The following is a 21,391-nucleotide window of genomic DNA, read 5'->3' as shown; positions in this document are numbered from 1 at the left end:
TTTTTTGGAATTTATTGATTTTTTTTTTTTTAGATTTTATTTTATAACTCTTATATCCTTCTATAAAGACCTGAAATTTTTTATTAAAAAATTTAGTTATTGCCTAAAAATAAAAATAAAAAAATCAATTGTTAATTAAAAAATCATAGCCAAACAGTTCAATTTTTTTAAAACTTTAATTGGGAGACTTACATTTATGTACTAATAAGTTGACTTATTTCGTATTATGATTAATGATATTTTTGTCAAACACTATTAAAAACCATAATTAAATGTTAATTTTTAGTGGCCATTTGAAAATTGTCACAAAAATGTCACTAATTATAAATTTTAGTGACATTTTAAAAAAATATCACAAAAAAATCACTAATTTTTAACTTTCAGAAACAGTTTAAAAAATTTGTCACAAAAAACCATCATTAATTATAAATTTTAGTAACAATTTATAAAAATCCTAACAAAAAAAAGTTATTAATTTTCAATTTTTAACATGTGTAAAAAATTATTACAAAAATTTATTTTTAACGATAATTTTATTAGGATTTATTTCTAATAAAATTTGATAAGAATTAAATCTAACTATTAAGATTTATTGGTAGTTAACCTAAATTTTAAATAACTAATAAAAAAATTAGCTAAACAAAGCCATAGTACAAACAAAGCCTTAGATTTGAGTTTCAATTCGAAGGTTATTGTTTCAGCCACTCCAAAGAGAGGTAGTGTTGGCTGACAAAGAAAATAAAATAAAATGACGACTCAGCTCATAAACCTGCTTAATTTATTGATTTCGCAAGATGAGAAAAAAAAAAAAATGACTTAGTTTTTATTAAATCAGAGAATGGGTAGGAAATCCAATGAAGCTGTTAAAATGTGTATTAAGTAAATAATATGAGAAAAGATTCATCAAGGAAGTCAGTCTCCAAAGTCTTACATTTGAAGGGAAAAAAGCAAACTCACCTTCCCCGAGCCAGTCATAACACCTGCCACTATACATTTCACGTAATTGTGCACCACAAAAAAAAAAAGGTGCCTACAAAATTTAAAGTCCGCAGCATGCCAAATAGCGCTTTACTTTTGTCCCTTGCTTTTAATTCGAAGTCTTACCAATCCAATAATTAGTTTAAAGTCATACAATCTACACTTATCTGAGTTACTTTCAAATAAATATGCCAATCCAACAAGAGCCAGTAGATCAGCATATTTCAATTCAAAAGCTTGATCTTTGGCCACTGTTCAACAGACATGTTTTACCTAACAAGATAAACAGTACTCAAGTTTATAAATATACACATATAATTGGAACTAATGGTGTAAGTTGTTCTCCAATCAATGTTACACTTCTTTTTTCTCCACTAATGTCTTTAAAGGGAAAAACTATTCAACTCCTTGGAAACACACGTATTTAGTATTTCACCAATTGAAAACACAACTTTTCTCATAGTGAGAGCTCACAACAGATCTCCATCAATCTTTGCTACTTGGCAAATTGTTCCCTTCCAATAACCACCCTATATTTGCATGCCCTAAGAATATAATAAATCTTTTTTAGCCAAAATAATATGATGTAAAATATATATAAATAAATGAAGATAAATGACAAACCACCAAGAAAATTAAAAACCAAAACTAGAATAACAAATTCTTGTACCCACATTCTAAATCAGCAATTACCCTAGACCATTTGTTCTTGTAAGCAAGCCAAATTTTTCGGTATATAGGGTCAAGAGTATATGACTCTCAGTAAGGCTCACAAGCACCAAACTTCTTGAGCCTATGAAAGCCCACTCCACCACTAACATGCATTACATGACCAAAAATATCTGAGGCAACGTGCCAACGAATTTCCTTTTATTTCGAAACCCATTGGGAATCCAAATGGATAAACTGATATCCCACAAGGTCACATAATACATAGTAGGATTGTTTGAAATGAGGAGTTTCCACTTGATTCGAAGAACTAAGAAACCATATCCACAAAATGACTCCAAGCAATACCTAGTCCCGTCGTCACTAGAGAACCTAGTTCAGGTCTACAATTCAAGATGGGAAGGGGTTACCCAACCAAGTGGTTGTGACCTCTCTACTCATTACTCGTAAGTTCATGGTTTAAATTAAAAATACGAAACAAACGGGACAAGAATAATAGAGAAATAGAGTAAGGAAAGGAAACACCTAAATAACAAGAGGATTCACAGACTCAAAATATAATACTAAAAAAAATTAAAATTGGACCTATTGGCATAATTACAAGTTGAGGGAGACTGGGTGATGTTGTATAAATGCTACTACCTAACAACTTATTCCCTTTTTAGTTTCATTACAAATATTTATATCACATTATCAAAAAAATTCCTCGAGATTTCAACTACTTTCTCATTACATTTTTTGGCTTCACACTTTGATGGGTCCCCAAAAACATTTCGATGAGTAATGAATACTGATACACAGAAACATATTGTTTACAAAATAACCCTCTTGTAAATAACTATATATATGGTTTGAAACCTTCCTATAAGTCCCAAACTTCCTAACATGAAAACCCAAGCACTTCTGAAAATGAAGTCTAAAACTTCCTGGTTCCCAAATTCATGCTCCTGTAAGGCATTGTCGGCTTACAATCTGATAAACATTGCAAGAAGCTGATTACCAATTTCATATCTGGTTTAAAACAAATATACACACACATATATATATAAACATCTAGCTCTACAAAGTCAATTTTCTTTTCTGATCCACACTTGATTTCCACTACACAGTTGTGCTTCCATGCAGACAGGTAGAAAAACCAAATTACAAGACATTTTTAAATTGGCCATTGATTGTCCACAGCTTGTCAGTTTTATCATTTCCTGAAGGGCCTCATGCCATCTATTAAAATAGGAAGCTATCCATGATCTTACTGAAAAAACAAGGGGAAAAAATAGAGAACACATACCTCGAAACATATAGGTAATTAGACACTTTTTTCCATGAGACCATCAGACAATTCCTTTTACTCTATCCAGATTGCCAGCACTTCATCAGTTCTAAACCGTTGTGTGAATGTTGATTCCTCCAGCAGAGTTGACAACCCATTAGCATAAGCTAGGAGACCAGTATACGCAGTCATTGCCCCATTGTCAATTCAGTACCTGTCATCAGTTGCAAACAACTTTCCACCCCTCTTGGAGCACATGATTCTCATCATCTCTTGCAAGCACTCATTGCAGCCCACACCACCAACAATAAGAACATCTTTCTTGTCACAGTGTGCCATTGCCCGTTCTGTAATCTCCACAAGCATCGGAAACATAGTTTCCTAAAACAATTTAAATTGTATGTGGAAATTGAGCCACAATTAGATCACGTAAATATTCAACATACACTTGCAATTTACAAAAAACAGCTATACCAAATTACCAACTAAACTTTTTATCACCACAAAGTATGTATTATTAAAAATTGGAAGCATTCCAAATGATTACCTGAAGAGAATATCATAAATCTACAGGGGTGCATTCATTATTTTTTAGCTTTTCCTCAGCAGTGGCTTCAAGGTAACTCAATATTTCACTAAACGAAACATCCATTCCTTTGACAACAAGCTGCTGAAGAAAGGAAAAAAAGATAAGTCAAGCAGAAAGCATTTCTTCATTGCATCATTTCAAGAACATTCTGAAGGCTATATGAGAAATTTTAAGAATATCTCCAGAATGAAAGTTAAGTATAAAAGTAAACCAAGGTTCCAGAGAGAATCTTTATAAATGAGCGGTGATGAAATGTGTAACAAATCTCATAGATATAATCTAAACTTACCCCAAAACATATAAACTTACACATCAATCATGTATTATCAATTCAGAGCTGTGTTAAAATATAGAAAAACAAAAACAAAGATATGAAGATATAATAAAAAATGTAGTTAAACATATTTCTTTAAAAATAATAAGAACTAATCAAAAAAGATAAAGGTAAGACTAAATATATTGGTGAAAGTTAAATCTGACAAAGTCAAAACCCACATATAAAGCATCTATTAGCTTTGTTGAACAAGAACTTAAAATGCAAGTACCTAACCTTGCACTAAATTCACCAATATCTACTGCTCACTGACAACACTGAAAATAGTATATAATAATTCAATAATAAAACACAACTCAACAAAGCCAGCATTGAAACCCTTTAAGGTAGATTTCATCTTTAGCCTTCAATCAACTCCATCTAAAGGCATATCTCATAAATCCTTGGCAACTATTTCTTTATCATAGGCCCAGCTGATGTTCATTTTGGCCTTCCACTTATTCTTTTAGCAGAAAACTGAGAGGAAGGATTGTGTATGGAGGATAGAAAAGAAAGGGAGGGAAAGGAAAAATCACCTCACCCTTTATCTGTTTGGTTAAGCAAGAAGGAAAGAAAAAGAAGTAAAGATTACTAACTGCTTGTTTAATCATTTTCTCTTACAAATGAAGACAAAGGTGTTATATAGCTCACTACAATGGCCTAACAACCACCAAATTCCTACCTTCAAAAAAGTTCATAAAAAGGTACATAATAAAATATCTTCTTTAAAGATTAAGAAAATTATCAACGAGTCTCAAAGCCTCATTTGCAGTTGTCTTTGTGTGTCTTTTGTCTTTTGAGAAGGCAAGGGGGAGAGGATACCAAAATCGAGCTATACAACATTGGAAGATCAGAAACTAGCAAGCCATAACCACAATTTATTCCAGTACAGTGCAGGCTAGACAAGTATTGATCTCAAGCACAATGCAAAACTGAATCATAGTAAGAAATAAAGTTTTCTCAAACAATCAACAGAGAACAGACAATATTAAAAAAATAATAATAAATAAAAAAACTTGCAAACTTCTATAGTTAAACAAGCAAAACGCCAAATAGCAGCTCAACTTTTTTTTTTTTTTTTTGGTCTTCCTCAAGTTTGAAGACATTTCAACACAATAAACTATAAAAGATATGACTATTAATGGACAGTCTCTGTGTGAATTTACCACTGATATATGTTAAGGAAACTTGCTTCCAATTGCATACCTGCTTAATGTTGTACCTAGGGTTTGGATCATTAGACAGAGTTAGAACCCTCGCAAACCGGTCCAAGCAATTCCCAACAGCAATATCTATAGTCTCACCAAAAATCCGATACCGCCCCTCGCTATATGCAATCATCTGTGTGTTACCACCACTTACATATAGCACAATAGGGTCATCTGCTCCAGTGACAACCCTTCCTGTGTCAATATGAGCAACACAATGCTTTACCGCAACAATGAGTTTCTTCCAAAGCTGTGAAAGAACCCGAACAACAACAGCAGCAACCTGTAATGGTGCACCCATGCCTGGTCCTCTAGTGTAACAAGGACAGTCGATGTCATTTGCAGTTATCTGCGCAGTCTTGAAGGCAGATTTGATAAGCGGTCGGCAGGATGTGTTGGAGATGGTGTTGGGCAGTTTCTTGGGGAAGAAATCCCTGCCCTGTTGGGGTAACATAGGTGTGTGTGTCTTGGGTTTGATAAAATTGAGCCATCAAGGGTCACAACCCCAACACCAATCCTGTTGGTTGACCCTAGATAGAGCTATCATCTTCTTCATCTTTAAGAATAATATTAATATGCCTGACTCAAATCCAACGTCTTCAAATTAGGTTGATAATTTCAACTGAAATTATATATTCCTATTATTTGGGAAGACAACAGGAATACATGATTATCCTGAACTTGTCTCCAAGAGATGATTCCAAATCTAACTTCTTCAATTAGATTAAGAATTATTTATTTTCTTTTCCTCTTCTAATTAAAGACTGTTGTTCATCTACTTCCGTACATGGTAAACTGCAACTGCCAGCAGCTAAAGAAAACTTATCAGCCATTTTCTTCTTCTTCTTCTTTTTTTAATTTATTTTTATCTAATTTGTGAACAAGCTAATTTTAAAAGGAAATTGATTTGTAAAACAGAATTTTTATAAATAAAGCCCATCCAGAATCATGTGACAATTGCATTTTTATAATTATGAGCCACAGGTGCTTTGGCTTGAAATGAAAAAACAAAAAAGAAAAAAAGAAAAGAAAAGTCCCATTCTAAACAAAAATAATTAACCAAAAACAGCAAATTAAATATTAAAAGGGAATTTAGGGGTGAAATCAGTTCAGTCCAAGTGCTACTTCATTCCCACCTGATGGAAGGTTTTGGTTTTCATTATTCCCACCTAATTGATTGACTTGGTCTGGTTGTGTTTTTTCAATGGACAATGAAAACTATTGCTACAATACAACCTTACCAAAAAAACAAAACAAATATCAACAGTTGTATCAAAACAAAACATGAACAACATTTAGAAACAATCCTATCTAAAAAAAAAAAAAAATTTTAAAAAAAATCTAGGAACAATGACGCACTGATTTTTGCTTAATATATGCTCATGCGGACAAGTCTGCTCGTGGACAAGTCAGGGTAAATTTTAGGGAAAAATTTGGGCGTGGGGTTTCAAATAATTATGGCTTTTCTATTTATTTTTTTATTGTCTGAAATTGAATAGTGAATTTTTTTAATATTTTAAGTAATTGTTTTACTTTTTAGACATGCCTACCTAAAAATAAAACAAATAAAATATCTGTGATAAAATATTTTAAAAAATTAATAAATACATGAAAATATACTAAATTTATATATATATATATATATATTTGATATTTAGTAAATTTTTTAAAGATTTTGTTTCACAATATTATATTTTTAAGTATATTTGTATTAGGTGCAGTAAAAAAATTGTTTAAAATATTAAAAATATTTACTAAAAACAAAAAATATAAAAAAATAAAAGTACAATTTTCAGAAAATCAATCAACACCAAACAAGGTGGTTTTTCAAGAAATTAGAGTTTAAAAATTTATGGGTTTCTTTCAAGTAGCGAAAGAGAGGCATGAAAGAGGGAGGGAGTAATGCGATGTGATGACTGACGCATGCACGGTTAAGATTAGCTCCCAATAATATGCATCGACAACTGGGATTGAAAGAGTTATTAAACTGATTCGGTTCAGTCCCTTTCAATTTGAATTTTACAGAACTAAAACATGAACCCAAAAAAGCAAGGTTTTATTTTTTACATTTTTCTGAAAAAATAAATATTAAATGTATTTTAAAATTTTAAAAATTATTCTCTTAAAAAAAAAAATGATGACATTGTAGGCAAACGGTTGGCTCTTATACTATTAATCATGTCTTTTTGCACCCTCCTCCAATGAGTTGTCAAGTTCAATCAGATGGATGGTTGTCTTCGGGCAATCCGATGATCAAACAAAAACTGATTTCTTAACAAAAAAAGGGTTAGTACATTTATTTTCATTCTTACAATTTTATGTTGAGACTAGGGAGTGTTGGTTTCTACTCCATGTGAGGAGTTGTGACCATGTGAAGGAAGCCTTAGAAGTCAAGAATGGAGGCTGTAGATTTGGGCCGGAGATTTTCAGCCAAGCTATCCTATTATAGGGTGGTTGTGTTGGTAGCTGCCATCAATGGGGAGAGTTGGAATGCAACAAAAAGTGAGGAACCGAGAGAGCAAAATGAGAGAGTGAAGAGATATTAGCCCTCTGTGTGGGAGAGGTTGCTCCCTTTGTGTGAGAGGGGGAGTTGTGTGTGAGTTGAGTAAGGATGGGTGTTCCTCCTCCGCTATTGTAATCTCTTCATATATAGTGAAATTTGATTACTCTCCCGTGGATGTAGATATTGAGCTGAACCACGTTAAATTTTGTGTTTTCTTTTGTGTGTATATGTTGTTTGTAAGTGATTTCTAGACATTTTGGATGGGATCCCCGATCCCATCAGGGAGAACTTAAGACTAAACATCTGTACTGTTCTCAAGTTAAGGAAAATAAATTAGGCTCGAAAATCAGCCCATTACGACCCAACACCTATGATTCTTAACGTTGTGACTTCTGCTGGTCTTCCCCTTGAAATCACTAATTTATCTATAGGTCCTCAATTGTTTAAAGACAAAGGACAATTCCTGCAAAAATAGAGGCTAGATCCATAAGAGAACAACAAATATATAACACCAACTTTGTATAGAAGTTTGCATGGGTTCTAAATCTCTACAATCTCTTTTTACTTTGCATTTTAGGTTGATTATGTGATCTTCCATCTAACATTCCTTCCTTTCAATTGAAATATTTCTTTCCTGTTTTTGTAGAAGTCAAAGTTCTGGTTAAAAATGTAGAAAAGATGCATATTTGGTTCATCAAACCCTGTCACTTGTGGACCAAAAACCAGATGAATCTTGTACATCATGACATGGACAAGAATTGGACAGAAAACATACTAAATAAGAGGATAGCATATCAATTTATCTTAAATTGAAAAAGAAAAAAAGAAGGAAAAAAAAAAAGGAAAAGGAAAAGGAAAGGATAAAGCTAAACTCTACACACAATAATTATTTACTGAAAATTTCACCTTGAAACAAACAATAGTCAAAAGAATTAAAAAAAAATGTGCAATTAGTACGCATTAATATGTGTTTGAGAGGGAAAAATTGGGTACACACCTAATCTTTGGCATAGTGCACAAAGTGGTTGCACGAGACTTGAACCCATAACCTCAAGGTTATTAGGCCAAGATTTTACTATTGAACTAAACATTAAAAACTTTATGTGGGGCAAACATTTCAATTTAGTTACAAAAGGTGTCTATTTGGCAATGAAACAACCAAGGACGATTGTGGTCCCTCACAAATTTTCTGACAACCCACCTTCTAGGCTTCTCTTTTTTCACTAAAATCATTGCCGTACAACCTTCTCGTTGCCTGTCTCACTTTTGAAGTGTAACTCTCTCTAATTTTTTATTATCAGGACTAGCTCGACGTCCAAGTCCATGTGAAATAATTGACCCATCACACTTTAACTCTTGGGAAGATAAAACACGAGTTTCAAATCCTACATGAGTGGCATATTCATCATAGAATGTTCTTGCAGCTTCTTCTGACTCAAATAGCATCCACTCTTATGGTTCTTGATTTCTATCAGATTCACATGAACTGAGTTCCCCTCCTGCAGAAGTTTCTATTCTCCCAACACCATCGTCCATTTGGGTTTGCCCATCCAATGACACTCAACATTAACAGTTATGAAATCTTTACCAAAAAAGGAAATGAAAAATGAAAACTATTGTACATAATGTAATTTTTTTTAACTAATATGATTAAAATAACAATTTGTAAATCAAGATTAATAGAAGAGTGGCTCCTAATTTCAGATAAATATAATTGGGATACGACAACATCAATGAAAAGATAACTGTAAATAACATTAAATTAAACCAGAGTTGCCTATGTCAACCACTGGCCAGTTAATTTTGTGCAAAGCACCAAACAATTTCTCATAAGCATCTAAACAAGCAGCAAAGACATGCAAAAATTGACTGAAAAGGGAAAATTTCCATGATGAAAAATCATATAATGTAGAAACAATGCAATCATCTAGCACAACAGTAAAATATACTACTAAGCATTTGGCTTTGGCCTAACCATGAGTTCGTTTATATAACTCAACATCATCAATAGCAACGAGATAGAATTTTGAATGTAATGTGGATTAGCCACGGTACAAAGTAGGTAATCAAATTCATATAACAAATCTGAAGTTCATATATTTATACAAATCAATTAAAATTAGGTCATCAAGACCAGTGTTCACCTTAGTTTAATCCTACGTTACATGAACTTGGGTATCAGTGTCGGGTGTGGGTATGTATCTAAAGGTCGGACTCATCAAACCATAAATTCAAGAGTACATTGACTTGGCAAAAAAATGTAATATTTTTATATTTTTAATCAAATAAGTGAAATAAAATAGTGTTATATATAACTTATAGTATCAAAAAGACATTTATAACAATTATACAACAAACAATATGTACATATGTAATAATAGTGTTAAATACAATTATATAAGAAGTGTCCAATAAAATGCATCCGACACATATCTCATACCCGCGTCTAAGTGTCGGGTCTCCGACACGGGTATTTGATTTATTTTGAAGAATCCGTATAACATAGATTTAATCTCATTTACTGAGCATATTCAATCAACATTAAGAAATGGTTAGTGAGTGTTCTCCAAATCCTTTAATCAAATTTGTCACTGCTTTGGAATTGTTGAATTTTGTCCCAAAAAGCACAACCAAAAGAATGATGAAATAAACAAATTTGAGTTACCCATGTAACCCATCATGAAAATACCAAAAAATTAAAAATTAAAAATTAAAAGCATTTTAATTAATTGATTTGCTCCCACAAAATTAAATATCAACGAAATTAAACCAAAAAGATTATGCAAGGCTCAGTGACAGTAAAATTGTTTGTTAGCACCTTTCTATCTGTTGCTTCTACTTAAAAATAATCTCAGGGGTGCTTCATAAGTATGTGATTCAAAATTCACATTCTCTTAGCAACCAAACTAGATCTAAAACTAATAAAGACCAAGAACAAAGCAATTGCGCACTGCCTGAAAGAAATGCACAGTTAATTTCCCATGCCCAAAGCCCTGGAGCAATTTCGCACTGCCTGAAAGTAATGCACAGTTAATTTCCCATGCCCAAAGCCTGAATTGACAAAAAGAATAAAAAGTAGAACAAAATTTCTGAAAATTTAAACCAAATGCAGATCAAACAGCTCGAATTGGTTGAATTTTAGGGTTCCAATCACAGAAATGTCGTGTTGATCTTCAAAAACAAATTGCATTCATATACACACATCATCATATATATACATTTAGAGAGAGAAAGAGAGTTACTGAAATTGAAGCTCTGTGTGTGTGGGTTTCGAGGGTTGATTTGGAGTTGAATTGTCGGAGTGAAGCTTTGAGACTTAAATTTGAGTGGTGTGATGTGAGATGAGATGGATATTTGATTGCAAAGTTTTCAGGGTTTTCATTCGAAAGAGGCGACGACTTGGAAGTTTGGAACTAGACGTGCCTCCATCGTACGGCGAACTAAACAGACTACTCACCGAGAAGTTATTGGTGGGTCACGAATTCATGTTGGGTGAGTGAGAGTGGAATAGGAAGGAGTACGGTGGATTGTGATTGATGTAAGTTATTGGTGGGTCTCAAGTTTAATTAATAATTTTTTTTACACAATTTTATAATTATTTATTCAAAATTTATTGAGCCTCCGTTTGGGAAGTGGGTTGGCTTTTTGGCTTTTTGGCTATTTTAGCCTGGGCTATTTTAGCCTGATTTGGGAAGGGTTTTTTGGCTTTTTGGCTTTTTTGACTTTTTTTATGAGAGAGGATTGTAATGATTATGAGTTGGATTTGATGTTTTATTTTTTGTGGCTAAAATAGCTTATTTTGTTTTTTGTGGCTATTTTAGCCAAAAAAGCCTGGCTTTTTGCTTGGCAAACGGAGGCGGAAGAATCAATGGTTTAAATTTAGGAATAACTTGTTATTTAAAATTTTAATTAAATTAAACAATTAAAATCTCTAATTGATAAGAGTTATTGGCCCCGTTTAGTAGAGCTGTGAGAAAGTGATTATAGTTTATACCTTAACAGCTTATTGCTTATAACTGTAAACATAAGTTGATTTTTGACTTATAAATTAAGCTTCTCCTCCACCACTCAAAGAATAAGTTGATTTTTGACTTACAAAAAGCTATAAGCTGTATTGTTAAGCTGAACTAAACACATTAAAATAGTTTAAATTAAGTTAAAAACTGAAATAAGCTGAAAATAAGCCTTACCAAACAGGGCCAATAAACAGAACAGGCTTACTAGAAAAAATTTAATTATGCCATATTTTCATAAACTTTTATCGATAAGAAATTTTCATTTAATAATTCTTACCGATAAGAAACGTTCGGTTAAAACCTTAATCTCACAATAAATGTCACTTGAATTGTACCATACGTCTAGTTATGATATTTATAATATTTAGTTATGATATATTGTGATCTTAGTTGTGACTTAATTATGATTTGATTATACACACTATGGCATTAGTTATGATTTGTTACAATATTATTTTGATTATAATTCCAAAGATGTTTAGTTATACATATACTTAGTGGTGTTTAGTTATGAATATTTTTTTTAATTAAGACTTTAATATTGTATTTGATTCATGGATTTGGATATAAATTTAAAAGAAAAAAAAAATGAAAAAAGTGTATGTAAAATATAAGTATATTTTATTTATATTTTACCTAATTTTTTAAATTTTTTTTCCAAATTCATAAACCAAACACAACCTAAAAAATTTAATTATAATTATAATTATTAATCCCATAAATATCATAATTTACATAATACATACTCTTTAAGGGTTAAGGGTATGCATCATAGCATAATAATTTATTCTATTACGGTAAACTATACTATTATTTCAATTTTAGTGAAACTTCACTTTGGTTCTTATAGATTCAATTTGTTTTTTAATTTTGTTATAATGTGCTCCCTTTATTATGCGCTGCGTTGTTAACATTTTGAACCCAAAAAAATCACATGCAAAGTTAGAGAAACAAAAGTGAAATTAAAAACAAATTATATTGAATTTTACTTTGGTCTCTCTAATTTTACACATAGTCTTTTTCCATTTCAAATTCTAACGATGAGTGATAGAATGATTACATTGTAATAAAATTAAAAATATAAAAAATCAAATTATTTAAATTAAAATTACAAAAATTAAATTAACACTAAAAGAATTAATAGTGTAATTTACCCTATTCTATATTACATTGTGCAAAACCAATAATAAAACTACATTTCTCTAAAATAAAGAATGATGAATATTCACAACTTTTTCACTTGTCATGATTTCTTCTAAAATTTAATGGGCTCATTAGGCAACCCCAACTTTTAAGCTGTTTATTGGTTTATCAGTTTACTTGGGTCACAATATTTCTCTATTTCTTCACACATCTTTTCATAATTTTTTTTAAAAAGAAAATCAGCTTATCAAACATACTCAAAACAATCCAAATTTTGATCCAATGGTACTCTAATTAAGTATGAGATATACTCAAAACAATCCAGATTATGTACTCTAATTAGCTAGGTTTTCTCATTAAATATAAGTTTCATTGCCTTTATTAGAGTTACATTAAAAATTGTTTTTTAACATAAGTTTTTTTATCTTTAGCATAATAACATGATCTTTTTAGATTTTTAGAATATCTTTAAGACTTAAATATAGTACAAGTTGGATTTTATATAGAAAAACTTTTAATTTCAATTCTCAAATAAAAAAAAATGAAAACTTTAATACATTACATTAAAAATTGTTTTTTTTTTATATATAATTTTTTTTTATCTTTTGTATAATTACATGATCTTTTTAGATTTGTAGAATATCTAAGACTTAAATATAGAAAAACCTTTAATTTCAATTCTCAAATAAAAAAAAAATGAAAACTTTAATACATTCGTAGTAATACTTTTTACCCCCAAAAATGTAAATACATAAAATTTTACATAATCGTCTCATTATTATTACTATCAAATAGTACATTCATTATTTTCAAAATATGTAGCCAAACAATTAGTAATCAATTGATCTCCAATTTGGTTGTGCAATTAATTTATTTTTACTATTTATAAATCGTTCTTGAGTACTACTGGTAAAAACAAATATAATTTCACAAGTAAATAGCCTTATGAATATATGATATTCCTCTTTGTCTCTACTAATCGTTCTAGTAAAATCATAAATTCTTTGAAGTGCTAAAACTGATTGCACGCATATGAACGATGCAGTTATGAAATTGATTCAAGGAAATTAATCACCTTGCTTGGTTTCCAGTTTTCCAAAACATTTTTTAGAAAATTCTACTTTCTTATTTTCCGTATTTTTTTGTTTTTACTGATTTTTTTTTAATATTTTAAGCAATTTTTTTTACTTTTTAGACACACCTAACATAAATACACCTAAAAAGTAAAAAAAATGTAAAAAAAATCTTTTAAAAATTTACTAAATACCAAAAATACAAAAAAAAAACATAAGAATTCAGTACATTTTTTGTATTTTTATGTATTTATTAATTTTTTAAAATATTTTTTCACAAATTTTTTACTTTTTAGATACATCTAACTAATGTGCATCTAAAAAAGTAAAAAAAATGTTTAAAATTTAAAAAATATTCACTAAAAACAAAAAAACACAAAAACTAAAAAAGTTAATTTTCAAAAAACTTAATCCAGAAAACTCAAACCAAACACAGTGAATACAATTCCGTATTGAAATCTCCAATAAAACAATCATAATTATAATACCAAACTATTATACAAAAACTAGCATCCAAATATATATATATACCCTAAAAGAGAATTAGAGACGGGACAGATAAAAAAAAAAATTAAAATAATTAATTCTAGATGTATACATGTGTATTCATACAAGCGGTGGGTGTAAACATAATACACTTGGCAATTTTACATTTAAATTTGTTAGTGAATTTGATGAATGAGAAAGATGGGTTGAATTTAAAATTTGATAATAGTTATATACTGAACAGTTAACAACTAGGATATTCTTAGAAAGAATAAAAGTGGAGATAGAATTTTAAAACTATTATGAGTTCTGTACTTTAAATAATAGAATAGATTTATTCAACTGTAAAAATTGAACGGAAAATTCTACTATATACCTTCTTGAAAGGGGTATACCATATGCACTTTTAGTTATGCCATTTTCTTTTTTAGTTATGATCAATTTTCTTGTTAGGTATGACATTATCACAAGATATTTGATTATGTCTCGTGTGGTGTTTGGTTGTGACTTTTTATTTATTTACTATTTATGATTCAGAAATTATGAGGTTATACCATTTTCTTCTTTAATTATAAAAACATATTTGTCTTTTCCAAGTTGAAATTATATAAAAACTAGCATAACAAAACTATACATAATAGTCATAACAAAGTATGCCCTAGCGGAGGGAATTGGTGTGGTTTCTTTTGCTGCTGGTGTGAGAGAAAAGGAATCAAACTGGGAGAAATCAACACGTGATTTCATTTTGTCTTTTTCTGACTAAATTGGCCTATTTTGGACGCATATGGTTAAAGTAACCCAAGTATTGCTCCCCAAACGAGGACTAAATTATTAAATAAAGCTACTAAACTGCGTGTTCAACCAACCATACACAAATAATCAGGAATTAAATAAATTAGACTCAAATAAAAATATTTAGATACACAATTGACAAAATGAAAATTTTGAGGATCAAACAAAGTGATACAGAATACATACTTTGCAACACTAATTTAGATATAGACATGGAATAGGCAGCATATAAGATAGTCAAAGTGTGCCCCCAAATTGTCAAGTCATATGATCTCTGAGGAAATAATTCCTCCCCAAATAAAAGGTTTAGACGTGATAGTCTAAACCTGATGACTACATTTCTTACGCATAACATTAGCTCTAAAGAATAAAAAAAATAGAAAGAAAAGAACAAAATGGAACTTAGTGCAGAAACATTTCAAGAAAGAATGTATGATCATATGTTTTTCTCAATTAGAGTTACATAGTTGCGGTTATCATGAAATAAGTCTTAGGCCTCGTTTGGGAACAGGCTAATTTAGTAACTTTTTGGTTATTTGGCTAAAAAAGTAGGTAAAAAAAACTTATATGTTTGGGATGACTTTTTGGCTAATTACGAAAAGATGTGCAAAAAGTAGAGAGAAAAGAAAATCTTTGACTTTTTGGTATGAGTTGTTGGCTTTTTGGTTAAAAATGTAACTTTTTGACTTTTTGACTAAAATGGTAAGTCTCCAAACGGGGCCTTAATGACATAAGTCCAAACAACAATAAAATAAAATTAAAAAAATCATAATAAACATGTTCATGTTAGCAAGATAACAATTTTTATTTTTTTGCAATCCAAAAGAAAGTAAAAATCAACGGGGATTTGCTTAATCGTGAGGTGATTAGAAGCTTGGAGTACTTGAATTTTGAATGTCTCTGCAATTGAATTTCCTTCAACTGTATGTTTTTGCAGCAAAAGACTTAATAATTACAAAACGCATACTACATGTAAGGAGGTGCAATATATCAATGAACAATATAAGTACTAAAAGTATAGGTGATTTAGACTTTGCTGTTTCAGTAGAAAAATATTTTTTTTGCATTTGATTTCGACCTTAAAAATGATGGTGTTGGTTGTGATAAATGTTATGTAATTTTTTCGTATAGTTACGACAATTTGTGTTTCAGAATTAAAATTACATATTTTGTGGTAATGCTAGGTATTTTTGTGGTAATGTTAAAAAAAAAAATATGTTAGAAAATGTTTAGATAAACAAAATGTAACATTACCACAAAATGTATGAGTTAATTTTTGAACTACAAATTGGCATAATTCTACTAAAAAATTAAATAATATTTATCATAGAAATATATAATATTTATCACAAAAATACATAATCTGGTCATAAAATTTCTCTCAAAATATCCATCAAATCAAGGGAGAAACAAATTTTTTTTTTTTTTGCATCAAATTAAAATTTGATAAATTTTTTAAAAATGGAGTCTTGAAGATGATTTTTTTTTTTCATCAAATTTTGACAAAAGGATAAATAAACATTGTAGTTGAGTTGGGGTCAAGCCTGGAATTTAATTGAATTGAATTGGCAAAAAAAAAAAAAAAAATGATTTGAAAACTTGAAATTTAAAAAGAGTTTTGAAATTTTTTTTTTTATCCAAATCATGATTTGAAAACTTAACCAAATGCTACCCTTATCTTTCAAAGCACAATTCAAAACTCAAAACTAATTTCAAAAATTAAAGCAATTTTGGAGCCATATTTTTTTTTTTTATAAATTTGTTTAGGATGAAAGTAACAGAAGTAATAAGGAAAATATAAGAAAAATTAAATTTGTTATAAAAGTAATCATTTATAATAAAAATTCATATTTTCTTGTAAAATTTTTATCCTAATCAAATTCATATAAAAATTTTATTTTGTTTTATTTTCCTTTTCTTTTCTTTCACTCATTTTTACTTTTTATCATTTATTTTTTTCTGATCAAAAGAAGCCTTAGTAGCATGATAATCTATGTTAAAATGTGACATTTTTAGTCCCTAAGATAGGCATTGTTCGTTATTTTAGTCCCTTAAATTTTGATTTTATCATTTTAGTTATCAAAATTTTCAATATAAAAAGTAAAATGATAAAATTAAAATATAAAAAACTAAAGGCTAAATTATAAACACACCCCCTGAGGTTCACTTAAATTATAAATCATTACTTGTAATTCTAGAAATTACATTATGCCCTTTAAAATTTCTAATTTCATAACAAATAAGTCATTTTATTAATAAATCATTAAGTTAATTAACATTTTTTAATAATATTAAATTTTTATTTCAATTAATAATTTAGGTAATTTTATTATTATATAGGTGAACAGTTAAAAATTTTACTTTTTCAATTAATTCTGTTAAATAAAAAACTTTTGACAAGAAAATATTTATAATTTTTTAAAATACAAATAATAATTTATATTTTAATTAACCTTTAAATATATATTTGTGATTTACCCAAAATTTTAAAATGACAAATAACGCATCCTAAAAACTCTTTTTAACTCTGAAATAAACAAACACAGCAATTCAGTTGCAAACCTGAAAATTAATTGAACTAGCATTCAACTTTGAGATTCATTTTTATCTTCCCTAACCCTTGTGTTTTTCACCTTCCGATTGAAATATTCTTGAAGACTGCCGATTTTAGTAATAAAATTTTGTTTTCCAATTCGGGAACAGAGCACGACATGAGGGATATGCTCGACGATCCAATAGTCTTTTCCTTGGTTGGGTTTGGGTTCCATTCTATCTATGAATTCTTCTGGCATACCACCAAACTCAAGAGTTTTGAGGTTTCTGAGGTGGTGGATGCCAGATGGTACCTCCTTTAGTTGCGGGCTAGGCTCAATCGTTAGCTCTTTAAGAAGAGGCAATGCTCCTTCCTCTATTATCACCGAATTCAATCCCTTGAACCCTACGAGACGTAGTTGCTCAAGTTTTTGAAACCTTCCGACCTCAAAATATAACTGCTCCCCATCATATGCATCCCAAAGAACAAGACGTACCAAACTAGGCAAGACTTGAAGAGCTTTTACGCCGTGTTTGGTTGGGGATTTGAGAAGGGATTTGGAAAGGGAAAGGAAAAAGTTAGGTGAAATGTGAATAAAATTTATTTATATTTCACTTAGTTTCACACACCTTTTCCTTTTTATTTTACAAATTCCTCTCCAAATCCCCCAATCAAACACAGTATTAGTGGATCATTCTTGGTCAAATCTGAACCCAATAGATATAATGTGACTAGATTTTCAAGCTTCAGGATCCAGTTGGGTAACTTCTCTAAACGTCCATTCAAGCCGAGACGTTGAAGATATAGAGGTGGAGATGATATATACTGTAAATCCAAAATCTCATCATCACTTGAGGCCCATACACTCAAACGCTGAGGGTATTTCATCTTCTCAATGGCTGCACATTGACCCCTCCCATGTTCTCTTTCCAATTTCGTAATTCCCAACTTCCTTAGCTGCCTCAATTTCTCAAGCTCTTTAATTAGGCCATGATTTGTCTCCACATACCACAAACTTTGCAGCTCCTCTAAACCCCCAATCCCTCCCTGTATCTTCACTAGTACTATAATATCCACCAATTATTCAGATTCAAAGTTATAAGAATAGGCAAGAAGATGTTGCAACTTACAGAGCCTACTGATATCAAATGGGAGCTCACTCACGGGGGAATGTCTCAGATCCAAAGTCTGTAGGTTTTGCAACTTGCCTATGGACTTTGGAATTATCTTCACTGCTGTATTCCTTATGCTTAGGTATCTCAAAAGAAATAGATTTCCCACATCTTCATGAAGTTGATCCAAAGGAGCATCCTCAAGATCTAGCACTTTCAAAAGCTTGAAATTTGCAGCTAGTGTATCCAATAAGGGCTTCTTTGCCAGCTGTCCCTCTTGAAAAAGAAAAACAGAATGAACTGGGGATTTACCAATGCTTTCTATAACCTTATCCATGTTGCAATAACGCATATGCATAGATAGCCGCCCAGTTGTATCATTGAAACTTGAATTCTCTTCTTCTAAAATTTGACAAAAACTAAACTCCTCAAACATGGAGCGAATAATCTCACGCACTACATCATGTACCCGACACCTTTGAACTCTTCTGTCAAATTTTGTTGATGACACTAGAACTAAGTATCTATGGATCAGTTCATTCAAGTATTCTTCTGCAACTTCTTCCATTGTTTTTCCCTTCTGGTCTTCAACAAAACCCTCAGCTGTCCATAGCCGAATTAGTCTCGCAGCTTTGATAGAGTAGTCTTCTGGCATTATGCCAAAGTACAAGAAACAAGATTTGAGGTACTGAGGCAGATCATTAAAACTGAACAACAAAATTTTTCTGATGCTTGTAAGCTTAGGATTCCTTTCCAATTCAGAGTGCATGCTACCATAGAATTTTTGCCATTCGGATATACCCTTGTTTTTGGTGGACAAGAGACTGCCTATGGCTACAATTGCAAGTGGCAAACCTTCACACTTTCTTACAATTTCATGTGATATTTTCTCCAACTCAAGGGGACAATGACCCCCAAAGTCCAATTGGAAGGCTTTTGTGCAAAAGAGTTCCCAAGCCTTCTCTTCGGATAGGGCTTGAAGTTCATGGACATGATCCACTGATGTTTCTTTGCAAAATGCTACAACCTGTTCACTGCGTGTGGTGATGATCACCCGACCGCCTTAGCTATTTTTGGGAAAAGCATGTCTTATGGATCCCCAAGAGTCAATTTGCCATACATCATCAAACACAATGGCGTACCTCTTTTCGGATAAATATCCTCTTAGCTTGACAATGAGTGACTCAATTCCCTCATCAGGTAGAACATAAATTCCTGATAGCCGCTGTATCATTGTTTTGAGGATCTCCTCTGACTTGTATGATTGAGGGACAGTGATCCACGCTTTGCAATTGAAGTGTGCAGCCACTTCTTGGCTGTCATAAACTTTCTTGGCAAGAGTGGTCTTGCCAATTCCACCCATGCCAACCACCAAAATCACAGCTCGTTGTGATTGATTTTGGTCAACCAATCTACTTATCAGTTCATATTTGGGAGATTCAATGCCAACGACTTCGTCATCCCCTATGAAAAGGGAATCCAGTTGAGTGTCAAGCCACATGTTGTCCTTGTTGGTGCTGCTATGTTCTGAGGAAGTACTAGTACTGAATCCATATCGATCAGCTCCTTCCTTGATCTCACGGATTGTAGTCTTGATGTCTTGGATCTGAGAAGCTATTTCATGTCGTGGCTTTAGCTTAGTGATCGTCCGAATGACTTTATGCAGGGAACCATATAGTCCAGGTTGTTTTGGCAAGACCAAGAGAATGTGTTCATCGATAACATCTTGTATCCGATAAGCAACTTGCCTTACTTGTTTTACCCATATTTTCACACCTTCATCTCCAGTTTCTGCTCTTGATTCTGCATCTTTTAAGAAAGAGTGTGTGCGCTCCAACTCGGCTTTGATACTGACCATTTCCTTCCGAACACCCCTCAACAACTCTACTTCACTGGCTAACAATGGTCCCAAATATTGAATAACAGAGATCACTGCTCTTTCTGCCATTAGTTCTCCCTGCACTGAACACATCCTAACTATTAGTTATGATTATGCTTCAGGTGGATTGTGTCCATGTAGAAAGGAAGTTAGATGATGATGATGGTGAAGTTTCATTTCAGTGCATAGCTCTGTTTATCAGTTTATGAGAGAGGTGGTAAACTTCAGTCATGGAGAAATTAATTATTTTGGCCACATTTTCCTCCAAATGGTTAGATAAAAGAATAAATTTGATTCACATTTTAGGTCTTGCAATAAATAAATAAATAAAACCTTTTATTATAATAGTAGTTTTAGTTTTTATTTATTTTCAAATTATAGACTGGCCCCTACATATATATATATATTTTTAAAAGTGACTATCCCCTCTAGTTTTTTTTTTTTTTTTAGAAAAAAAAAAAAATTAAGTGAACACAACAATGATCGATGGTAACATACATATTTGAGTGTAAAAGAGATACAACATCATTTTTCATCTTTAGATCGTGCTTGAATCATGAATATGAGTAGGAATCTACGAAAGAAAAGAAAAGAGACACCGAAATCATCACTTTGAATAAGAATTTCATGGATTTGAATAACAATTTGTAGAGGAAAAAGTATGCATTTGATTTTGGGCAATAATACCAAAATGAAGATTTCAGATTCTCTTTTCTCCTCTTCCTGTTTTGCATCATAGCAGTGCTTTTGTAATTCATTTGTTGTATATATATTGCTTGATTTGAGTAGAACCTTTATGTTTGTGAGTGATTTTTGTCTTTGTGGAT

The 21,391-nt window shown here is 31.2% G+C and overlaps 1 protein-coding gene and 1 pseudogene across 2 annotated transcripts; both read right to left on the bottom strand.

Moving 5' to 3' along the window:
* Positions 1 to 1,054: 1,054 nt before the first annotated feature.
* Positions 1,055 to 11,027, bottom strand: LOC145792954 (uncharacterized; annotated as a pseudogene). The gene is made up of 5 exons (XR_014333281.1): positions 10,773 to 11,027; positions 5,026 to 7,993; positions 3,465 to 3,587; positions 2,936 to 3,298; positions 1,055 to 1,523 (listed from the first exon to the last, which is right to left on the bottom strand). The product of XR_014333281.1 is annotated as an uncharacterized LOC145792954 (transcript).
* LOC145793673 (disease resistance protein RPM1-like) lies at positions 10,449 to 20,633 on the bottom strand. The gene is made up of 4 exons (XM_082876536.1): positions 19,828 to 20,633; positions 18,704 to 19,392; positions 18,253 to 18,637; positions 10,449 to 10,581 (listed from the first exon to the last, which is right to left on the bottom strand). Exons 1-4 carry the CDS (start codon positions 20,631 to 20,633, stop codon positions 10,449 to 10,451), a joined length of 2,013 nt encoding a protein of 670 aa, XP_082732662.1.
* Positions 20,634 to 21,391: the final 758 nt, after the last annotated feature.

Source organism: Camellia sinensis, chromosome 6 (assembly GCF_055761805.1).
Source record: "Camellia sinensis isolate YWXY chromosome 6, ASM5576180v1, whole genome shotgun sequence".
NCBI lineage: Eukaryota > Viridiplantae > Streptophyta > Magnoliopsida > Ericales > Theaceae > Camellia > Camellia sinensis.
The sequence above is the reverse complement of the archived record's forward strand: the minus strand, read 5'-3'. Positions and strand labels throughout refer to the sequence as shown.